At 37.8% G+C, this 25,705-nt stretch overlaps 1 protein-coding gene across 2 annotated transcripts in view; it reads left to right on the top strand.

Moving 5' to 3' along the window:
- LOC114646412 (inactive N-acetylated-alpha-linked acidic dipeptidase-like protein 2) overlaps positions 1-25,705 on the top strand; it is a 1,943,185-nt gene that overhangs the window by 1,812,257 nt on the left and 105,223 nt on the right. For both annotated transcript variants that reach the window (XM_051923949.1, XM_051923950.1), the window contains one exon: positions 15,710-15,803. In XM_051923949.1, coding sequence (XP_051779909.1) covers positions 15,710-15,803 — 94 coding nt within the window. The remainder of the gene's footprint in view (positions 1-15,709; positions 15,804-25,705) is intronic.

Raw genomic sequence — 25,705 nt, 5'->3', positions numbered from 1 at the left:
GAAAGAAGATAGGAAAGATTTCAAATCCACATCACATATCGAGTGACAGTTTGTGTGGAGTTAGCCGGAAAAGCTTTTCACTAGCAGGATATTAAATGCTTCAGGGTAAATGGTAGTCTACCAGAAGGAATACTGGCAGAATGTTTCAGACAGATTATAAATTATACTTGTGAGTAAATCCTGTTGAATATGGCACGATTCAAACATGTGTTATTTGGTAATCCTAGGAAAAAATGCTTTAAATTGCAGTGCTTTTCCCATTCGTTTATGCCAGACACACACACACACACACACACACACAGATATATATATATATATATATATATATATATATAGTGGGGAACAGCCTGGACACAGACAGGCAGACATCGTTTAAAGCACCACAACACGTTTATTTACAAGACTATATACAATAAGTGAAGCACACACAACCCACTTCACCCCAAAGTCCAGGCCTTCTTCCACAATGCCTTTTCCTCGGGTCTGCCTCCAATCCTCTCCTCCGAGCTCTGTCCTTCTCCGCTCCCGAATCCAGCCATCGAATGGAGGGAGGCGGACCCTTTTATAATCACCCGGATGTGCTCCAGGTGCCTCCCAATGAGCGGCGGCACTCCCTGGTGTGGCGGAAGTGCTGGCTGTTAACCCGGAAGCACTCCGGGTGTCTTTGGTCTTCTTCCCCCCAGCACTTTCGGGTGTGGTGGAAGTGCTGAGGGCCAGGGCTCCACAGGCATCGGGGTGCCCCCTGGCAGTGACCACGGGCCCCTATAGGGCTTCTAAGCTCTGTTCCCATGGTACTCAAAGCAACCAGGACGGTCACCCCCTCGTGGTCTGGAGGAGGCGTAAGCCCTCTTCCGGTCCTTTTGGGCGGAAATATATATATGTATTTGTGTGTCATCCTCTATATACATGCAGGGACACAACTTCCTTGGCACAACACATGTTTCTTCATATGGGGAAGCCCTTTTTGCTTGCTCCCCAGAACACAGCACAGTATAAGCACCTATAATGCAGTCCTTTTCCTCTTCTTCGTTTTCTCTCCCTGTCCTCCTCCAGAAAGCATTGTCCACTTCCTCCTGACTCTGGCTCCCAGAGTAATGGTAGCTGGCACCTTTTATAGCGCACCCGGAAGTGCTTCAGGTGTCCGGTGATCTTCTTCTGGCAGCTATATATATATATATATATATATATATATATATATATATATATATATATATACATATATATATATATATATATATACTGTATACAATGTTATATTATACATATATTAGAAATATGATATACTATGAAAGAAACTTAGAAAGGAAAATATAAGAAAAACTAGCAGGCCCACTTGGTACCCATAACACAAGACATTGGCATGACTGAAACTGGTCTGTAATAGAAATAAAATCACGCTGTACTTCTTTATATGCCCTGCTTTGTGCCCCAGTAAATACAAATTATTGTCAATTCATTAATAATGCAATTGTCCATCAATTACTCAGTATATGGAACCAATGCAGGAAGCACTTCAAGGTAGAGAAGCTTTTATCTGTTGCACCTTTACATTATAATCGCCTTTTCCATCCATCCATTTTCCAACCCGCTGAATCTGAACACAGGGTCACTGGGGTCTGCTGGAACCAATCCCAGGCAACACAGGGCACAAGGCAGGAACCAATCCCGGGCAGGGTGCCAACCCACCGCAGATAATCGCTTTTTCTACCCTCTAAACGTGCAAAGTATTTAATCTTTGGAAAATATCCAGGATTAAAATACTTAGATAATTGTATAAAGATAATGTCTTTGCATCTTATGAACAATTACGCTTCAAATTTAACTTCCCATCAACGCTATTTTTCCACTACTTTCAAATTAGAAACTTTGTTAAAAGGAACCTGCCCAATTTTTCCACACCTTCTACCTATTTCTATTCCAGAAGAACTACTAATCAGTGTTGAAGACTCAGGCGGTATCTCAATAATATATAAAAAACATATCTTACTTTCAAAGGTTCTATGGTACATTGGGGAAAGGATCTTTCACTTAATATTTTAGAAAAGAAGTGGACATCAGCCCTGCATAGGTATGCATTTCACCACCATTTCTAGCACCGAAATGTATTGTATAAAATGGATCTTTCTTTTGTAGAATTCAGTTCTATTAATTTTTACATTTGACTTATTTAATCTAAGTTAAAATACTGTATTTCACATGGTATTTTTATTGTTACTCATTGCCATTTTTTTAATAGGCTCCGCAATTTGGAGAGCCATCGTATTTATGGTTGCTTAGTTCTTGCTACAGGATACCTGGAAGTGCACAATGCATGTTGTCATTGTCAGTGCTGGTGTTGTGCACTTCCAGGTTGTCCACGGTTGTGGATAAATATTCAAAAGCATGTACTGTATCTCCATTTTATATTTGAATTCAGTGTTATTGATCTGTTTTTACGTGTTCTTTTGATTTCAGCTTCTGTGTAGTGCATAGGATTTGGCATCTGTATTTCTAGAAGTAAAAATGACACCTTAGGAACATTTCTTGACTACAGCTTCTGGATACTGATTAGGTTGTTGGTGCACAGTTTGCTCATCCTGGTTTTCAGTTCTAATAGAATCTTGACTACTTTTCATATCCTGCTCTTGTTTCAATTTTGCCCATCCACTGCCTTATTTATGTTCTGATAGAACAGCAGGTCAACACATCTGTTATGGTCAAAAAGCTCACAAGAGGCTTAGATTATACTAATTACTAAATACAGAACTAGCATATATATAAATGTAGATTTGTTAAAACACAAGGCAGAAACTAATTAAACATAAATGGAAACCAACAATATTTGTCCATTAAACTATGGCCAGTTGACAATGGAGGAGAGTAAAATGGTAAAAGAGAAAGTCAAAAACAAAGTCACAGTCCTAGAGACCTCAGCCAACTGGCCTCCTACCCCTCCTGGGTTTTCTATAGTGGAGTCTGTGCTGTTATCCAATCTCATGAGAGAATCTTTCCATCCAATGATTTCAATGCTCCTGTATTCGAGATGACTTTTCCATTAACAGGAGAGTAGCCTGGCAGTAGAGCAGTCACGCCAAGTGCCACATTCAGATACCAAGAAGAGAAACAGAACAGAGGAGGTTTAGTAATGCTTTAAAAATATTATGATAGTTATATTTCTGTACAAATGAGTAACACAATAGAAATGTAGTATGCACAGCTAATCAGTAGCTCTAGTCAGGGTATGCTAGACTAAAGCAGTGAGTCTTCAGCCTGGATCTCTTATATTAGCAGGCAAGTCCTTCGACAGCTTCATGGCCTAACTCAAGACAGATTTCATGACAGTACTGGATCACAAGCTGTAAGAAATATTAATCTAATATCCTGACCTTAAGTGTCATCAGATATTTGATGACTTTGTATAAGTATTTTAAATAAGCACTTTGTGGGCTATTGGAAAGTGATGCTTACTGTTGATATTTACTAAATCAATTTGAATTTTCCATTGTATTTCTCTGCATGCATTGAAAGGAATGTTTGTTTTCTCCTTTCCTGTTTTCTCCCTTTAGAGCCTGAGCTCACATTTGGTTCTAGGCTAGAGATGCCTCTTTTGCTGTTCTAGTAGAAGTTGACTCTGGAATTCCAGTCTCCTCCCACAGTTCAAAATTACATTGACTGGCTATATTACATGGCCATAAGGTCCTATCAGTATATGCCTTGCAAGTGATTTCTGTTGTCATTGAGGCTTCAGCTTCCATATCCTACTGAATACCATAATGTTTATTTGATTCACATATGCATCCTTTTTAGGTTTATTAAGTGATTTGTGAAATTGTTCATGAGGAAAAAGGATATTTCAACAGTGATGCATTGGTCTAGTTCATTTTTGGCAGTAAAGAGATTTTACCTAGAGGACACCATAAAGTTCTTACTAAGGTGATTTTGCTTTTTTAATGTACTGCTTGGAGATCCCAGCCACACCATATAGCAGGAGCCTTTAGCAGTATATAAAGCCTTGCCTTATGCCTAACACATTATTTTTAAACATTAAGCTAATCTGAAATATAGCTGTCTATTTTGCTCCACATTTGCCTGAAATAATTCAAAGTAACAGTGCACAGATTCTCTGTGCACCCGTCATAATGCCTTTTTAGCACCCTAAATCATGCTGTATGTGTAGCCGCAGAGAGACTTTTAGCACAGTAGTCGTTTGTTTAGTTTTTGTTTAGCTGTCTTATGAACCGATATGTATTTTTTCATTGCATTCTCCACGGGCTTTATTTGATTTGTAAGCTTACTGGTGTGGAACAAAGCAATGGGAGGTACAAATGGCAAGTTCAGCCCAGTTCCAAGCTTTCCACTATTAATCTCACTTTCCCAAGGAAAATACTCCTGTCCACATCGCTCCCCAACCGTTTAACTTTTCCGGAAGGGTTGTGGAGAGTTTGTTTATTTTCTGTTTATTTATTTATTTTTTCATTAACCTATAATGCCTCATGTTTTTCCTTCTTAAAGAAAAGGACTTCATTTTTTTCTTTTTCATTTCACATGTATATTCTCGGCTGTTCCCAATGGAGAGAATATCCAAAAATAAAGCTATAAATAAGAAATCAGTGGCCTTTTCTGTCTTGCTGCATTACAGAGGCTTGATGTATGTTTCTGCAGCATTATTACTCACACTGCTCAAATCAATGCTCTAATCTTTTCCCTCCATGATTGATTTCTCTGGTTCTTAACTTACATTGTACGTGATTTAATAAATAGTAGAATTGTTCATTAAAAAATCTTGCAGCGCAATGTAAAAATAAAAGGGGAGAGTGGGGGTGTCAGTTTAATGAGCACTTGGCTTGCACATCTCAGCCCAGATCAGTGTCTGTTTGTGTGTGTGTGTGAGAAATTGGAGGCACTCACCATCCCCAGCCTTTATATGTACAATCGGCACAGTTGGCATTAGTATAGTGCTATTAAATGATGGCACAGAGCAGTACTTGTAACTAATTGTATCATTCTTCGCCAGTCATCAATTGCCAGGCATTGACCCAAACAGTACACTGAAGTGTTTAGCTTTGTTTTGCTGGCCTCCTGTGTAGCTTAATGGAATGCAACATAAAGAATACATTTTAAAATGAAGACACTACATGTTTAGGGAATTCTAACAGCATCATCACACTCTATCGGCTTTGACCCCCAGTGCATTTAGACAAAGTGCTTGTGGAGATCATTATAACAGAACATTGCTGAAATATACGAAGGTCACGATGAACACTACGTGTTTTTCCCTTTGCCTGTATTCAACATTATACATTACAACATTATATTTAATCTATTATTTATACTCTATGAAAACTTATTCATATGTACTAAGCAAAAGTAATCAGACCTTTCTATGCATTCCTGACATGATCAAAGTGTAAAATAGTGCCTTCATGTTTTAGCTAAAACAAATGCTTTATTTCAAATCTGAATTTTCAAAGTGAAGGTCTTACAGTTTTAGTAGGCACCACCTAATGAGGAAGCACTGAAATTCTGTATGTCATCTGTCAACCCATTCACTTGGGTTCAATAGCTGCCGCAAGTCTTCTGAGTGACTATGAAATGACAGTCTGGCTGTTATGTCAGGGACTTCCTTCAGGCTTGATGGAGTACCAGCCAACTGTACTATGATGAATATCACAAAGTTAAAAGTGGGGTAAATATGGCAACCTTTACAAGCACTTTAATCAATGTTTCCCTTTTACTGGTGTTCACTGCTGCCATTTCATTTTCCAATTGTCTGTCTCCTTACTTCTACAAGGAAGACAGCAAACTTCTGTTTTTTGTTACATTCATACAAGTTAAGCCCATAGCACACATAATCCATGCTGATTCCTAGAATCATATACTGTAAAGGCGTCAGCTAATGTCAAAGAATTACCCAAGGCAGGGGACGTGGACCTCCCTCTGCATGCTGTACTCCAGGCCTCCTATTTTGAAGGTACTGGCAATACATTTATCTTTGTCACTGCTGGCTTTTAGTTTCAGAGATTAGACAAATACATCCCTATAAACTCTTCCGAGTAAAAACTCTCACTTTTCTACTAATTTTGCTTGCAACTGTGTTTAAATGAATAAAAATTGTGTGACCTTTTATGTAAAACCACCAACAAAAACTGCCTAACTACAATGAATGAAATTGTGTAAATTTTAATATTGAAATAAAAAAATGACTGGTGTACAAACCAAGTAATTGAATGTATGGTGTTCATCAGAGTAAATAAATGAAAGTAATAATAAAATGATAAATAATACATTTTATTTATATAATGCCTTCCCATGCTCAAGTAGAAAATGAAATGAAATTGCAAATGACAAAGCAATCATTTACAATGACATGCTTATTTCAGGATGAGAAATAGTCAGGTCAAGTCAAGTTGGGGAGCATGCACTAGTACAGTGTGTTGCCTCACCCACCACACCATGAAACAACTTGAGATCCCGGTTGGCAACCCCCCAGGCAGACACGCGGTCCAGTCCCACCCTTCGAAAATGACCCTCTATCTGCCGCAGCCAGGTGTTACGTGGGCAACTCCTTGGTCTGGTCCAGCCACTCGGGTTCCCAACAATGAGGATCTTACAAGCCTGATCACCCTCGGGGTAAAGCACCACATGGCCGCAGTGCCGTAACTGACGCTCCCTCACAATGCAGGTAATGTGCCTCATTCGGGACTCCATGAGCAACCGCTCATTCGACACAAAGTCAAACCAGTGGTACCCAAGGGTTTTCCGGAGAGACACAGTACCAAAGGAGTCCAGTCTTCGTCTCAGGTCACTGGATAGCGTCCATGTCTCACAACCATATAGCAAGACAGAAAGCACCAGAACTCTAAAGACTTGGACCTTGGTCCTTTTGCATAGATATAAGGAGAGCCACAAACTCCTTTCCAGCGATTTCATGACCCCCCCCATGCTCTCCCAATCCGTCTAGTGACTTCATAGGAAGAGTCACCAGAGACATGAAAGTCACTGCCAAGGTAAGTAAACCTCTTAACAAGGTTGACACTCTCTCCGCATAAACAGACACACTGCTGATGGTGATGTCTGTGTCTGTGAGAAACAGTGCAGATGTTATTTTGAAAAAATTGTTGCTTCTTCCAGAATGTATTGTTATAGTGTGATGACTGCTGTCTGACTGTTGTGAGCTGCGTTCATTGACAGAAACAAGTTGATTTAATACATTTTTACACACTCACGTTCACATCAATGCACACAGTAGTGTATTGTATTCATTCATACACAGCTCACTCTACGTGACTGCATACATACACTGAGGCATCTTGCAGTGTGAATAATGCACACTAAGTAGTAGTAAGAGTATTTAGTATCTGACACGCAGGTACCGGACATTCATATATATCGACAAAGTAAAACTCATTTAAGAGAATAGATCTGTTAGAGAAGCTGGGTTGTGTATTAATAATGTGCCATGGACTTTAAATATTGTGACTGCGTAGGGCAATATATACTGATTTAACAGGGTCTAATTCTTCCTCTCAACTAATCCCCATCAAATGGACTTTGTATTAACTAACAAAAATGGAATCTGGGAACACCTCATTACCATGTCGTTCAAGAAATTTGGACATTTCAGCACTGGAACTGTGTAGGACATCTTCTAGCATCATGGAGCATTGAAAGCTGAATATTCAAATGGAAAGGCATGTTTTATATATATATTTATAACCTGCTGCCAAACCTAACCTTTGCATATTTGTCATATATACAACCAAAACGTACTAGTTAGGTAATGAGATTTTGATTGAACAAGTCACACAAAATTGTAAAATAATAATATTCTCAACTTACAGTAGCTCAGGTTAGTGGAGAGGTATTCCCAGCAGCACAACTTACTTCATATTTTTATTAAAAAAAAAAAAGTTGTGCAATAACCAGTGTCCCATATCCATTAATCCATTTCCTGATCCCACTTAATTTAATTCAAGGTTGTAGGGTATTAGAATATAACCAGTAGCATTATGTTCAAAATTGGAACCAACCATGAACGGGTTACCAGTCCATCACTGTGCTCATTCATACACTTGCAGTTTAGTTTTATAACTTAATCAGAGCATAACGAAAGCATTCAATGTCTTCATCCTCATTAATTCATAGGATAAGCTAGCTGCATACTAACCCAGCAGCAGCACCAAGCACAAGGCACAAAGAAACACTGGAAGAGGCACCAGTCCAACACATGCCCTGCTTATACACACACCAACACTGGACAAGATTAGAGGCATCAATCTACTGATTCAAAGTTATGGAGGAACAAAACGTATCTCAGTAGCATCTGGTGTTATGCAGGAATCAGCCAGGGACAGGTTCCCAGGCTATCACTGGACCCACTCAGGCACCCACCTATTTTAAGACCAGATATCTTTTGAAATTCTGTTAGTGCTGTTAAAACAGCAGGGACAGTGTTTTCTGGGTCCAATATATATAAGACCATATCATCTGCATATAAAGAAATTTTCTGTTCCAGTCCTTCTCTGACAATCCCCTTTATCTGATGAGAATTTCGGCAGTGAACCGCCAGTGGTTCAATAGCGATTGCAAACAACAGTGGCGACAAGGGACATCCTTGTCTGGTACCACGTTCTAGTTTAAAGTAGTCTGAGCAAATTTTATTAATACAAACTGAAGCTTCTGGACTGGTATACAGTAGTTTAATCCAAGCACAAATATTCGGGCCAAACCCAAATTTCTCCAATGCAGTGAAAAGGTAATTCCATTCGATCATGTCAAATGCCTTTTCTGCGTCTAATGATAGTAATATCTCTGGGGTGTTTGATTTTGCTGGTGAATATATAACATTAAACAAGCGTCGGAGATTTGAAGATAGATGTCGGCCTTTAATAAATCCAGTTTGATCTTGTGATATTACCGAGAGCAGCACTTTCTCCATCCTTCTAGCTAGGATTTTTGAGAGTATCTTAACATCATTATTCAGGAGTGAAATTGGTCTATATGATGCACATTGTAACAAGTCCTTATTTTGTTTAGGAAAGACGGTGATTAATGCTTGTCGAAATGTTTGAGGTAGTATTTGGTGGTGTTTAGCTTCTGTAAATGTTACCAATAAGAGTGGAGCTAGCTGAGTGGAGAATTTCTTATAAAACTCTACGGGGTAACCATCAGGGCCTGATGATTTCCCGCTTTGTAGTGACTTTATAGCGTCTAGTAATTCTGTTAGCGTTAGAGGTTTATCTAGTTCCTCAGCACTTAAAGCATCTATTTGTGGTATTTGTGAATTATCCAGAAATGCATTAGATTGCGTGTTGTCTTCTTTGGGCTCAGTGGAATATAAAGACTTATAGTAATCTCTAAATGTGTGCATTATTTTATTATGGTCGATGATTTCTTCTCCATTCTTGTTGGTGATTACTGGTATTGCATTGTGAACTTCTTGTTTATGAATTTGTTGAGCTAAAAGCTTATTAGCTTTTTCTCCGTGTTCATAGTAATGCTGTCTAGACTTATAAATAAGTTGTTCAGTTTCTTTAGTTGTTAAGATGTTAAGTTCTGTATGCAGGGCCTGCCTTTTCCTGTGAAGAGCTTCACTTGGACGCCTGGCTTGTTCTTCATCTATTCTAGTAATTTCATTTCTTAGCTCTGACACTTTCTTGGTTTCTAATTTATTTCTATGGGAAAGATATGAAATAATCTGACCTCTTAGGAAGGCCTTTAGAGTTTCCCAGAGTGTTCCTGCAGAAACCTCTGTAGACGTGTTTGTCTCTAGGAAGAAGCTGATTTGTTTGGATATAAATTCTGTGCAGTTCTCGTCTGCCAATAAAAGAGGGTTAAGACGCCATCTGCGAGGTGAGTACGAGGGGCTTATTGATTTTAGCTCCAAGACTAGAGGGGCATGGTCAGAGATAACAATTGTGTCATATTTGCATGATTTAATTGTAGGCAGGAAATTATTATCTATAAAAAAATAATCAATTCTTGAGTAGCTATAATGCACTGGTGAGTAGAACGAATATGCTCTTGAGTTTGGGTTAAGAAACCTCCAGGGGTCTGATAAGTTGTGATCATTTAAAAACTGTGTAATTATCTTTGCAGTATTAGATGTCGTCCCCCCTGTCACGGGAGTCCTATCTAAGAGTGGATTTAAAACACAATTAAAGTCCCCAGCCATTATAATTTTATGAGTGTTCACATTGGGAATGGATGCAAATAGATTTTGCATGAATTCCTTATCATCAACATTGGGTGCATAAACATTTATCAAAATCATTTTACTGTTATATAAGTTGCCCATGACCATCACATATCTCCCTTCAGGGTCCGACACTACCTCTGATGCTACAAATGGAACTGTTCTATGTATGAGAATTCCCACCCCTCTAGTTTTCTTTATAAAGCTAGAATGGAACATTTGGCCAGTCCAGTCTTTTTGTAATCTGAACTGATCCTTGGTTAGTAAGTGGGTCTCCTGTAAAAATACTATTTTAGCGTTTAAGCCTGTTAGGTGAGAGCATACTTTCTTTCTCTTTAATTCGTGATTCAGGCCTTTAACATTCCAGCTCACAAAGTTAACTGTCCCATCATGGAGACATTGATTCTGAGTTTTTAATGTCATTTTATAGTTTTAATTGGTAATATGGCAGTTTTAATCTTAGTTTCAAGATTCCCCAGGAGTTGTTGCATGTTAGCCTGTTGCTGCATTGATATTTATAATTATAAGGATTATAAGAATAGATTAAATATAACCTGCTCTCCTTCTCTCCCCCCTTTATCCCCCCACCCCCCCATTTTGCCTCCCCACATGAGGCTAGACCCCACTTCGCGATGTTCCAGTCCTCTGACATACGAAGAGACAGAGCACGTCCAAAACAAAACAAACCCCACCCTGCAGCGGCGTTACAGAATTAAAACAGAGATATCTTTTACAGTTAAATCCTTAATACTATCTGCCGAAAATGTTCTCATTAACAATATTTAAGCTTGAAATAATCTTCAGCGCTTTTAAGTTAAGATATTAAGATTAAAAAAAAAATAAAAAAAACAACCCTGGGAGTGATTTTAAAAACTAGTCTAGGATAAACCTGGTAATTCATACTGTAATAGTATAATGGTAATTGTATAAATAGTAGAACAAGCATTAAACCAAGGGTATGAAGTTAAACAGTCTACTTTAAGGTATAGTAAAATAAAAAAATAAATAAAAAAAAAAAAAAAAAAAAGGAATAAAAAAATAAATAAATAAAACGAATCCTACTTTAATCACTTCCACATTTTCACACTCACGTCTATAACTCTATAACTCTGATTAAAACATAAACATATAACATATAAAGTCCAGCTAAAAACAAAAAAAAAAAAAAAAAAAAAAAAGAAAATAAGATGTATAATTATAATACCAGTCTCTTTAAACATGGATCCAGCGATCAGATCATAGGTCTTTCCCGTGCCTTGATAGAATACGGCTCTTTAATTTTAATTAACTTTCAAAAAAGTGTCGGAAACAGCTTCTTTAATTCTTTTTCAGCTTCTTCTTTGCTGAAGAAGATATAATGTCCATCTTGAACTTCCACTTTCAGTTTGGCAGGATACAAGAGGCTGTATTTGATATCGGCTTCCCGTAGCATCCTTTTAATGTCGTTGTAGGATCTGCGTTTTGCAGCTGTTGATGGTGAGAAGTCGGGAAAAATACGAATAAGATTATTTTCGAATATAATCTCTTGCTTGTGTCTGAGAAGTGCCATCACATCAAGCTTACATCTTAGTCGTTCGAAGCGGACAATAAAAGACCTAGATTTAAAGGCGCTTGGTATCTTTGTGCGATAAGCCGTGGCTATCTCATTGTCGAGTTTAAAGTCATCTCCAATTATTTTAGACAGTAATTCTACTGCAAATTTCACTGGGCTTGAGCTTTCTCGTTTCTCAGGTATACCCTCAATTCTTATATTATTTCTTCTGCACCCATCCTCCAGGGCTGCAAGTCTGTCTCCAAGTTTTTTGTATTCCGAGTTCGCAGCTGTGGCTTTTTCATCGGCGTTAGATGCCATTTGTTCCGCTGTTTCCACTCGAGCCGTGAGTCCCTGCTTAACGTCTTCCAGCTGATCTGAAACGTCATTAATATGATCATCAAGCCTTTTCAGTTTGGAGTTAGTTTCTTCAATGTGTTCCACTAATTTCTCCAACATGCCTTTAAAGTTCACGTCGAAACGTTCAAATAGACGCGTTTCCTTATCTTTGTTATCCTTCTTGAGCTCAGTGGCCACCTTCTTAAGATCATTTGTGTTATCTTTCTTAAGCTCCTTCATGGCAGTAACTATGGCAGTGGACTGTGTAGCGATCATCTCTTTCTGTGTAGCGATCATCTCTTTCAGTTCGGACAGTTCGCTTCTGCTTTCGTGCTCCGCAAGTGAAAATGCAGCTCCTGTTACAGGCTCGCGATGAGTAGATGAGAGCACGTCCTGCAGAGCCCTTTCTAGTCTCGAATGATCCTCAGAAATCGTCGATCCCTCGCGACCTGTATCACTTGCGCCTTCGCTCCCATTTTCACTCTCGACTGGAGACGATACAATGGAGCGGGGTCCCAGGAATTCTGCGCACTCTTCTGCCTGTTCTAGGTCAGTCTCCGTGATGCCATACCTTACACTTGCACTCAGGCCGGAAGTCTGTCCGGACTTCGATGCAGCTTTAAGTTTCTTTTCCGGTTCTTTCTGACTTTTCTTCTTGTTACTCATGCTTGTATATTGTAGTGGAAGTTCCTTGGTCGGGTTAAATACAGGATACCTCTAAATAATATGAAATACGTGGGAAAATAAAGCCGCTGCTAGCGGAGCTCTGCTTCAGACGTCCATCTCCTATAAACGGACGAAACCAAACCCCCTATTTTATTCACACAAGGCCAATTTATAAAAGTCAGTAAATCTAATATACATGTCTTCTTAATGAAGTGGAAAACCAGGATACCCAGAGGAAACTCCACAAATTTGGAGAACAAGTAAACTCTATAAAAACGTAACTGGACTGGGATCTGAATCTAGTCTCCTGTAGTGAATTATACACTTCAGTATACCAGCAAAATATAGTAGAGGGAATGGTTGATAGATTGTCCCAGCAATCTGTTCTGGTGGCATGTGATGGGCCATTTCCCTTTGTAAGGAATAATTATTGGTGTTTTTACATTTTTAACAATACATTTGTGTGTTTATATATACAATAGGACAGCAATACAATGTTTCATTTGTTGACTGTGGACTGTGCCTAAAATGGATTAAACAGTTAAGGTATACAAATGGAGAAGGGAGAACACAGCAGGGGTAGATGAAGGGGGTTGATGTGAAATTTGGCCATTCTTCTGTGAAATGTGAAATTAAATTGTGTGTTGTGGTTAAGGCTTTGCACTTCAAACCCTGAATTGTGGGTTCAGATCCCGCTACTGACACTGTGTGACCATGAGCAAGTCACTTGACCCGCCTGTGCTCCAATTGGAAAATCAAAAAAAATGTAACAACCAATAGTATCATAAATGTTGTAAGTTGCCTTGGATAAAGGCGTCAGCCAAATTTATTATTAACCCGTACCCTTTTTTTTTCATTTTCTGTATGTTTGTGTGTGTATATCTACATGTAATATGGTTTATCCCCTTTTTGAGGTACCTATGTTCCAGTTACAGCTCTGGTGGTTTGGTGTTATCACTCTATAGGCTAAGGCCCTAAAGTACAGTATAACATAAGGGTAACTCTAAAGATGAATGCATAAGACTGGACCTTCTCTACCTTGACTTTTTCACACTCTTTCATCATGTTGATATTCTAGTCTCCTTCTTCATTCGTTATTGTCATATAATAATCTAATTCTCTTGGTATTTTATTTCTATTGATGTTTAGTGTCAGGTTTTTTATTTACCTCATTTCTTCTTTCATAACCTTCCCAACAGTCCCCCTTACCAAATTATCTTTGTCATTATTTCTGAGAGTTCAACTTTTCTAGAATGCGCCCAACATTTTGCCATTTAAATTTCACATAATGCATTTTTAAGTGTATTGTTTTATTTGAATGATGAATCGATGTGAAATTCCCAGTAGTAATTTTCAATGTTAGAATTTCTTCAAAGAATAATGCAGAATTTTCAAGTGAATGTGAAATTTTAGTATTAGATAAAAAAAGAGAAAAGAAACAAAAAACTGATGGCCACTTGTCAATATCCTGAGGACATAGTTAACTGTCGCTTTGTATAACTGAGAACTCCAGTGCTTTTTATGTTATTTTTTTTTTGGCCCTGCCATCTTCAGATTTTTTTTCAAAGGTGCTGTTTTGGTTCTTGGTGAAGGTCAGACATCACATTTATTTTGAACGTATAAAAGGGCAAACAGTCAGGCATCATCTGTGGGTTTCCCTTCTAATATTCCCAAGGCAGACATCTTTGCCTACTTTACAGCTTTACACAGGGGAGCCAGGGGTGACTAGGCTGGTTTGTATTAACTTCATCTTCTGTGGCACTTCTGGAACTTGCAGCTCTCATATGAATCATAACCATAATAATCAGATATGTTTCTCATTTGTTTCAGCTGAACAAAATGAAGCATGTGTGGAAAATGTAAACAGACATGTTGAGATAATATCAGATAATACATGTTTGTTATTAACAATGAGAAGGAGTTCCATTTTGCCTTATGTGTGAAACTTATAATATGAGATATGCATCTTGCCTGAAGAAGGGGCCTGAGCTGCCTCGAAAGCTTCCATATTGTAATCTTTTTAGTTACCCAATAAAAGGTGTCATTTTGCTTGACTTCTTAATGTAAACCATAAGAGGACAATTACAATTGCTGGGCCAGCATTTTGGTAAAATTTTGTGGTCTTCAAAAACGTTATATTCCTTCTGATTGCCCAGTGTGGCACCCGGCGGGGTTTGTCGCCCGGCCGGGATGCCCAGGAGGAGCGGAGGAGGGCTTGTGCCTCCTCCAGGACACGAGGGGGCGTCCTCCCTGGTTGCCTTGCGGACCACGGATACAGAGCTTTGAAGCTCTACCCTGGAGGGGCCCGTGGTCACCGCCAGGGGGCGCCCCGATGCCTTGGGAGCCCTGGACCTCAGCACTTCCGCTACACCCGGAAGTGCTGGGGGGAAGAGGATTGTGGACACCCGGAGGACTTCCGGATGTACCGTCAGAGCTTCCGCCACACAGGGGTGTGGCTACGGAGCCCCTCAGGATGCACCTGGAGTCCTTCTGGGGTGAATAAAAGGGGCCGCCTCCCTCCAGTCGGGGGCAAGAGTCGGGTGGAAGTGGACGAAGCTTGGTGGAGAGGAATGGAGGCGGACGAGAGACTGAGAGAAGGCATTGTGCGTGTGGCCAAGGACTTGAGGGGTGATTGGTGCTGCGGCACTGGGTTTGTGCTCACGATAAGTGTAAATAGTAGTTGTGAATAAACGTGTGTGGTTTAAACATCATGTCTACCTGTCTGTGTCCGGGCTGTTCCCCACACCAGTATATGAGAGCTTAATGTGCATAATGCTAGGTGAATACTATAATAATATGGGGTATATTTAGGTGCTGAGCATAAGGAAGTATGACAGATTTCAAAGTTCAGCTGTAATTGCTGAGCACCTATTAACTGGTGTGTCAAAGCCCATAGTGACACTAATCAAACTGGAAGAAGTTCCCATTGTGTGTCATATGCTAGCATGAGGCCCAGAAGCTGAAATGTATTTCTTACTTGTCTTTATGTTTTAATTCAGTTAACAGGTGAAGTTATTCTGAGAATGGCCAGTGAGCCTGTACTCCCCTTCTCTGCCTTGGACATGGCCCTGGATATTCAAAATAAACTGAAAGGTTAGCTTTTGTTTTTCTTATTCCGTTCAAAATGTCTCTTTCATTTATTTTGTGAAGTAGGTAGGCAAAAAAATAATTAATTAAAAACTATGTAATTTCATTATAAATTATTTAGTTTCCCTAGAAACACCATATCTCATTCTAACACATATTCCAACCATATTCTCATAAAATTAAAACATATTTGGAAAAAGACAACATACACATTATGAGTATTACAGAATTAAGTGGCATCTGCAATTGAAGCTCAGAGTCCCTATTTTGTGTAAATGTATCTTTCTTTCTACAAGTTGATTTTTCCAAAACCATGTTTAGTGTTTCCAGATATTCTAGACCAGGTCTCAGTTGATTTTCACTCATTCACAGTGCACCATTTCACAGGCTTCCAAGTTAAAACAGATACAAGCTGAGTAGGCATTAGCCAGCAATTTTGTCAGTTACATGATTATTTACTGATTGTCATATATGGGTTTGACTGAAGGGGGACAATAAATGAGAATTTTTGTTTGTTTGTCCAATGCTTCTCAAATGGCTTCTTTCAATCAGGAGCAGCAGTAGTCCACCACAATTGTTAAGTTCCTCATGGACTATGAGCTAAGCAAGCTTACGGAGGAGATTTTTTGTTCATTTGGTGCCCACAGTCTCTTTCAGTTGGTCAATACCAAGTTCAAGTAGCCACAGTACACATGAAGATTGGATATTACATGCTTTTACACTTTGCTGTCATTCCCATTCAGTTCCCTTCAGCAAGACTTTATCTGTGTTTGTCTAATGGTTCATTCAGGTTATTTTTTGGTAAACCATTAGCATGCTAAAGAGTACATTGCTTCTGGAGAAAAACCATACTGTTATTTAAAAGTGAAAATCAGTTTTTATTAATTGTATTGATTTTTTTGCCTGTGGTATTGTTGTGTTCTAGTTTACCTTGGTCATCTGAAATGTAATTTTTCCTGTTATAAACAAATCTAAACTGTAATATGTTTAGTTTCGCTGGTAATGCTGTTAAATATAGGTTTTCTTTTGTCTCTGTACTTGTCAACTGGCTATATCTCCATCATATTGTCAGTAGTTTTGGAACTGGCATGACTTTTTCAAATGCTTAGCCATTGTTTTTACTTATGTAAATGTTGTAATCTTCAGTACTTTACTACTATCATATTATAAGTACATTTGAGCACTTTAAACCCATTGTTAATGAAGAGCTCTACACTACAAAAATGAATTGAATTATTTTCTAGATGTTAAAAGTAAGGTGTAATCAATATCACATCATCCAAATATCCCATAATTTATTTATTTTTTAATATACACACAACAGCAGCTATAGAGTTGGCAGCCAACTGCTTTGTTACTCGCAGCTCTGATTACCTCAACAAGGTGTTGTAGATTCAGTCTGGATGAGTGGGCTATTGAATGAAGATGGAATCATTTGATTTTTTTCAGCAACTGTTTAGGCTTTTGCATCAGTGCACACAGTAAGCCGATGATCAAGGAGAACAGATGTATTAAAGCTGCAAAGTGGTGGCCCAAAACTTGAATGGATTTCTGAAACATAAGACTATTTTATGGAATAAGATAGACCACTTTCACACTTCTGGGTTCACTTGCTGGGATCTGACATATCACAACAATGTCTGAAACCAAGTCGAAGAGTTTTTGTAGTGTACCGTTTTGTTCTACTTTGTAACAAAAACAACTCTATCTTAGCGTTTCATGTTAATCAAGATAGCTCTTTTGTATGTAGTCTGCATTTTACGAAGAAAATCTAACTTCTGTCTGTACATCATAAGCATCTCAAAATTGACCCTGTCTATCCCGCTTTAAGTGAAACAGCTGGGGAGATGGGAAACAAGGACGGCTTTCTGTGTATGACCGAGAAGATAGCTGTTTGGGAGATGACTGTTGGCACGTTGTTTCTGATATGCCACTCGAAAAGCAAGAGACAAACACGTAAAAAGTGTGTGACACTGATATGTTGACACACCGCAATTATGCACATCCTCCTTCATCATGTATGCTTACATGTTTTAATATGATTTTTAGTATAATCTTTTCTAAAACTCCACTGTATCTCTTAAGTGACTAACAAAGAATCAGCAATCAAGCACTAATGTACATCTAATACTAATATTCAATACTTGTACTCAGTAACAGAAATTCTTACAACCTCATTGAATAAATATCAAAACACAAATATCTCTGACACCTGCATCTTAGCACTACCTTTATATTCAACACGTTTTAAATTAATCACATACAAAGCACAAAAGAAAATGAAAATGAAAATTGCTCCATTCATAAATTAGCATGACATATGATGCTAGCTAGCAAAATAGTATTAACAAGAGAACACTTACCTTTGCAGTTGAAAAGATCAATTTCGCCAAAATATTTGCATCCCTTTTCAAGTTTTTTAGATGACATGTTGTACTCCACTAATTGTGTAACATATGCCATGGTCAGTTTGGGAAGATTTTTGAGAGAACAGCTGAACAACAGTCCTGATTTCTCCCTTGTGTCTACCGACCAACATTCAACAGGAAGTTGATTATCCCAGCAAGAAACTGGCAGGAAGTCGTAATAGATACCCATGAACGTGGCCTATTGATATACATAGTATTTCTAGTAATATTGCTTCAAATACAGTCTTGTGTATGCAGCAGTCATATATTTTTACCTTCATAGAGGCTTCTTTCCAAAGTTAAATTAAACATACAACTTTACTTTTACCCTAGAGGCTTGCATTATTTAACACTTCCTTAATGTTTTTCACTTTAGGCACCAGTAGATGACTTTAATTACCTATAGTATTTCACATGGGAGTGAAGTGGGAAAAAATGTTTGATCTTGAAAAATCCAACCTCAGCATATACAAGCAGGTCTGATTTTGAGTATTGGAACTGTATCAGAATATATATCCATGTATATTTTTTCCAATAATAGAGAAAGTTAAATTTAAATAAATGCACTAAATATGCCAAACAATACAAGTTTAGTTGTCAGAACACTCTAAATATTTATTTCGGTACAAATGTGTAAAGGTTTAAGCTTTACAATTTGTAGTTATTCTGAAACATTCCTCTTGTCTACTGCTACAAATTTCAAATGGCATTTCCCCCGTTTGGGAGATTTTAGGGAACTTGAGGAGGGAGGAGAGAGATTGCCATTAATCAAGAAATGTTGTCTAACTGCTAGTGCTGTACATGAATGGTCTTGAAACTTCATCAAGTTGGTGCTTTGCTATCTCCTACCCAATCTCTTTTTCCTTTCCCACTAACGAAGCAACGTTACACATCTGATGTGCTATTTTCTGTTATCTGTCTGAATCTACACATACTTATCACCAACGTTTTGTCAGATGGGTAGTGACACCACAACTCTTTCAAACCTCTGCTGACAATGAGGAGACTGTCATGCAACAGTATCCCATGGTCTGTTTCCAGATGTGGGTCTTGGTATCTCTTTCAATTATGAGTTTTTTTAGTTTCATGGCCCTGCGGTGGGTTGGCACCCTGCCCGGGATTGGTTCCTGCCTTGTGCCCTGTGTTGGCTGGGATTGGCTCCAACAGACCCCCGTTACCCTGTATTCAGATTCAGCGGGTTGGAAAATGGATTGATGGATAGTTTCATGTCAAAGTTTTGGATTTCTTTTTCTTGCATTTTGTCAAAGACACATGCTCCCTGAAAAGTACTTGTTATTCATAATACATTTCCTGCCACTTTCTTTTTCTTTTTCTCCTCCATGCTGGAGATTTCCAGAACTGAGTATATTTCATAAATGGCATTCTGAATTTTCTATTGTGTACTCCTCTGCTCTCTGTTGTAGTTTAAAGTGTGCTTGTTGTTTTACGATGCATTTATCTTAACGTTGAGATCTTATTTCCTTTATAAGATAAACACTTTTATATATAGGTGGAATTACAACTTGTAAAACTTTATACAGAGATTGGGTGGGAATTACACAAGCCAAAAGTCACATGTAATCATTTTGCCATTTAAACCTTATGGGACATGCAGCCATAAGCTGGCACTAATACAAAATAACAATGTTTATGTGGAATGTATTATAATTAATCATACAAATAAATAAGAGACAGTGACCATGTCAAATACACAAATTAACAATTCTGTTTGTAAGAGTAATATGCTTGCGTTTTTTCTGTTCTCACACTTTCTATCACTGCCTTCTAATAGCAATAAGTGGGATTCAATAAAAATAAATACATAGATAATGCTGAATAATAACAGATACATCATTTAATGATGGCATAGATGCAGCACATTTTCATTTAACATGTTGCCATTTATTGCAACATGATTTTTATTGGTGAAATGTGATACGATGTCCTGCGGTGGGTTGGCACCCTGCCCGGGATTGGTTCCTGCCTTGTGCCCTGTGTTGGCTGGGATTGGCTCCAGCAGACCCCCGTGACCCTGTTTTTGGATTCAGCGGGTTGGAAAATGGATGGATGGATGTGATACGACATGAAAGACTATTCTATAATTGCTCACTGATAGATAGATAGATAGATAGATAGATAGATAGATAGATAGATAGATAGATAGATAGATAGATAGATAGATAGATAGATAGATAGATAGATAGATAGATAGATAGATAGATAGATAGATAGATAGATAGATAGATAGATGCTGTAGTTTTATTTACCCCAAAGGAAAACGTAGGTAATGAAATTTAGAAGATTACTAAATAACAATGCCTTTCTAGCTGTTTGTGGGAAAAAACAAGACAACAGGCTGCCACAGAATCCTTTCTAGAATTGAGGAACATAACTAGCTGATTACACCTTATACAGTATAGGACTACACTACAAGCAGCTTGGAAAAACAACAAGCTGGCTGACTGCTTTAGACTGCTTACCAGGCTGCTTAGATTTCACTTGGAGTAAACTTTTACAAATTTTAATTTGCAATTTAGACATGTTCAGTCAAAAACAACACATGCTTTTGTTTGTTGAATGTGTTCATTCAACCTGAGATGCAAAGTTCACTTTTGTTTACTTGAGTTGCATCACAAGCAGCAAAACCATGATGAATGTGCATTTCACCTGGAGATTTATTGCAGTCTTTCTTATATGGTAATGTCTACACATTGGAGCTGGTGGAAATTAAGTAACTTAGAATAATCAAAGGGATGTCGGAGCACAAATCACCTCAGGAGAGAGTTGGTTTAGGCACAATAGCTAATTTATTTGGCGTGTGTTGTATTTAGATGTATTATTCTTACAGATACTCACTTTCACTTTTTCCTGCACTTCTTTCTGGTGTTGATCCATTGAAGATAAATGTGCAAGTAAGATGCAACTGCAAAGTAAAGATATGGACAGTAAGCTATATAGATGTGTATGTGAAGGTAAATATAAATATGTTGTATATGTCTGTAAACAATATAAAGCACAAACCGCAGAGCCATATTGGTTATGGCTTATTGATTATCTCTACTTGCTATACTTGCCTTTTAGACCAATTTACCAGTAGTAATACAAGCAGGAGGAATGAGAACCTCAAATTTCTGGAAATGCAAACGTCTCTGCCTCTCCAAGGTTATGATCCATGAAGAGGTGTGCATAAGAATCATAAACAGTTCCCTTTTCAAGTCCTTTATGTGTTATGTCTGGTTTGGTTTAAGCTCTTGCTATTTTATGTGTCCCAGTTTATAGATCAAATAAGGTGCGTAGTTCCTCTATAAAATACAAGAGGTCAGTTAACCAGATAATGAAGGAATATAGATGAAAATCTCACCTCTTTCAATAAGTTGTCCCATCATGTTACTACACCACCATAACTATTTATCAATTTTAAAACATTCAGTGATTTTTTTAAATTCTGTGGAGTTGTGGTACTTTTTAACATTAAAAAAGAAATGGTTTAAATCAACGTGGTGCTGTGCCTTTCAGTTCACCTCAATTCGTGAAAACAAATTCCTCTATAAAACTAGCCACCCAGTTGCTTAATTTATTGTACCCCTCTATTCTGGCAGCAGCTTCCTCCCACCTACTCTTGTTGAACTACCTACAGACATTTTGCTCAGGATGATTTAATAGAAGATAATTTGTTTCACCGGATTTATTGATTGGCCTCTACTGATCCAAGTTTCAAAGCAAGTGACCTTGCTGTTTTGTGTTTGGAAATTAAAAAAGTAAGTCCTTCACTCTGTGTGTGTGTGTGTGTGTGTGTGCATGTGTGTGTGTGTGTGTGTGTGTGCGTGCGTGTGTTAGTCTGTGTCTGGGTTTATATCTAAATTGAACTGTCCCTTAGCAATCAATTTTTTTAATGTGGCTTCCTAAGAGAGCGAAAGGGCAAAGGGTTCACATAAAAGAGAAATTTATGTCATTTTGCTCATACACTGCAGAACTTTAAAACAAAAATTCATGAAATAGTAGGTTCTATGATAGATTTCAAAGATACCATTTTCAAGTTTGGCTCTGCCATATTATTGAGTAACTTACTTGGCCTTGATAGATCTGTTTATTTTTTTAGGAGATGATTTCTATTTTAGCTGATTGTGCCCCTACAATTACACAATAAACTGAAAAATCAAAATAGTTTAACATTTTAGTAAACGGATGACATATCTAGTAAGAAGCTATTATTTCCTAGAGATAAAAATGTATGTACAGCAGCATATGTTTCTGATTTAGCTTTATTTGACCTGTAAAACCTGAAAAAATATGTGGCCATTCATAAGTAGCAACATTGGGTATTCATATTTATTGATCATTCTCAAGCCTCTGAAAACCAATTCAGAGTCAGTTGGTGATAAAGCTTGTTCTGGCAGCATTAAGTGCAAAACAAGGACCGACTCTAGATGGGGCTCCTGCCTATCACTTGGACACTTAAGCACACACACTCACATGGAAACGTCAATGAATCGAACACACACATCTTTGGGATGTGGCAGAAAAATGAAGTACCCAAAGAAAAAGCCACACAAACACAGGGAATACACTGCACACTCATCACAGACAGCGACTGAGTGAAGGATTCCAGCTCCAGGAAGTTGGTGCTTACCATTGATTTCTCAAATTATAAGAAAAACAAATCCAGCTATTTCTAGTCTGTACGAATCTAGTTTAGTCTCAGTAGTAGTCTAGTCTATTTCTAGTCTAGTCTCGTATTTTTGGCTGGTGTCTGATTGTTAGATGCCATTTCGTGACTACCTCTGAAAGCTGGCAGTCATTCAAATCAGTATGTTTCAAATGTAATTAATTTTTTTATGTGCTACCAAAACTACTCACTATTAAAGGTGCAATAAAGGATTATTTAGATATTCGTATCTCAAATTTTCTCATCATATTCAAGGATTGGTGAATAGGCAGTGGCAATATGTATTGATGGAACTTGCACTGCATTGCATTAAAAAGTAATAGAAACAAAACAATGCACTGTTTATACAAAGGTGAAAAGTAGACACTGAAAAAGGCCGATACTAGGCATGTACCAAGAGAAACTGTTTAAAAGGATAAATTGTCCAAAACTGAAAGCTCAAAGAAATGTGAACCCCACTCATAGAATGTGATTAAAAACAGGAGTCTCCAAAGAATAAGAGATTAACGAGAATGAAAATAGATCACTGAGTCTTGTTTGGTTAGCAAGTCACTCACACTTCTTTTTCGTTCGACTCTTTAAAGCTGATACAGAGTCTATTTAAATGACCAGTAATGGATGGGTGTATCCTCAGCCTAGATGTAATTGCTGGGACAGACAGACTGTACAAAAGCACTAACAAGCTGAATGAAGGCTCATTAGGAGGAGCACACTGAGGCTTTAGAACAGTCAGAAGGCCACCTTTACAGATAGGTCACAAGCTACACATGGGACATGCGGCATAGACTGCAATGCTGGGAATTTGCTATTAAAGAGTTTTATGTAAGTGTTATGAACTTGAAGAGAATTCTATATGGAGGAAATAGAAAAGCAGAGTGGAGTTGTAATAACAGTCACCCTAAAAACAAAAACAAAAAAAGACACCTCTGATATGCCTCCTATATAAGCTTGCTCATACTGGGACATATTGGCATTTACAAACTAAAATATGATGAACATAAATCTTTATGCTGTTGATGTAGACTTACTCTTAAAACACATATGATCTGCCAAAGCTTAGATTTCCTGGGGAATGGCCTATTAGTTTGGTGCAGTTGTTATATTTAGCCACAATAAATTGTTTCCCTGAGGCCTGATTTAAGATTGGATAAGAGAAATGGATAGGACACCTCGCCAGCAGGGACTTGCATCGGGGAATAGCAGTAAATACGTTTGTTGTACAAGAAAGAATTTCAATAGTCCTTTTAAACTGAAACTCCCTCAGCTCTTCTGATTTAGCCTTGTCCAAATGCAAGAACCCTTGCCAAAAATCTTTCAACTCGTAACGTTTATTAACTCATAAAATAATTAATAAGTGGAACTTTACAGATTACTATGTTGCTTTCTAAGGACAAAGCCTAAAATAAGTGAATAAATTGGCTCGTTTACAAGGAGGAGGCCAGGCTTATTGTGGAAATGCATCAAGCACAACACAAGAGAAGGAGTAATAATTTGACTTCAATATGAAGAAGAAGGTGGCTCTGAAAGAAAGGCAAGAGAACGCTTTGTGGTGTCCCTGAAATTAATCAGCCACACATTGGAAAATTATAAAAAAAAACCCATAAAATTAGAATATATATTTGAGTGCTTAAAAAATATGTGATAAATGAGACTACCATGCATATCATGATCTTTTCTAAAATCCTGTAATTAAAAATAAACATAGTCACTAATCAGTGACACAAGAATAACAAAAGCAACTTACCAGCACTTCACAGGAAGGACTTTCAGAAGTCAAAGTTCTACTTAATATATAACAATAAATAAAGCCACAGAGGGTGCAGCATTTGGGCCTGCTATGCTAGAGTTACAGGGGCCTGTATTCAGTTCCCAGCTCATCATCTTTTTGGAGTTTATATATTCTCACTGTGTCCATGTCAGTTTTCACTATGAATTTCATTTTCCACTCCCAGCCCGGTTTTGATAGTTCTTTTAAACTGAACTTCACTCAGCTGTCATTGTACATGTTTGATGAACTGGGATATTAACATTTTTCTGATACAAATGAGTGCACACTGGCATCCTGTCCAGGGTTGTTTCCAATTTCATAACCAGTGTTGCCAGGATGTGCACAAGTAAAGGAAAAAGTATGTTCAGAAAATGAATAAATGGATGGATAATTATACTATACACTAAATATGACACTTCCTGTTGTTCTTACATTATCTTACTTTTTTATTGTGCCACCATGGACATGCAGTGTTTAGCAGTAACATGTCCTGGGTTAAATGCTATATCAAGTTCTTGCCAGTATGGAGTTTACATGTTCTTCCCATGTCAGAATGGTTTTCCACACACATTCTCAAGTACGTGTTATGTTAGGTTAACTGTTGATTCTGAATTATCCTTATGTGGTTCTATACTTGAGTGGCTCCACCAATCGACTGGCCCCCTGCTTCATTAATTGTCAGGATAGGCTTTTCTGCCCCTGTGATCACAATTTGGATAAAGAGGAATGACGAAAGTTATGTTAAGTTTATTTTTAATCATACCACATTTAACGTGACAGGTCCATCCTTATCTTTTGATAAATCTTATAGAATTTCAAATTATTGCTACAAGATTAATCTTGAGGTTGCAGTTTCTGTGAAAAATGAAATAACACCATTGGCTTGTCGGACATAAATGTTTTTATTATATTTGTTTTAAGATTTTTTTTTAGCCCCAACAAACTAAGCTAATACAGTGGATGAACCTTGTATACTCTATAAATAATAATACGGTATTTCTGAGACAAAAAAACAATGCTGTTAGACTTGAAGCCACAAAGCTACAAGTTCAAATTCTGCCATTTG

Source organism: Erpetoichthys calabaricus, chromosome 2 (genome assembly GCF_900747795.2).
Source record: "Erpetoichthys calabaricus chromosome 2, fErpCal1.3, whole genome shotgun sequence".
Classification (NCBI taxonomy): Eukaryota; Metazoa; Chordata; class Cladistia; order Polypteriformes; family Polypteridae; genus Erpetoichthys; species Erpetoichthys calabaricus.
This window is presented reverse-complemented; position numbering and strand designations above follow the sequence as displayed.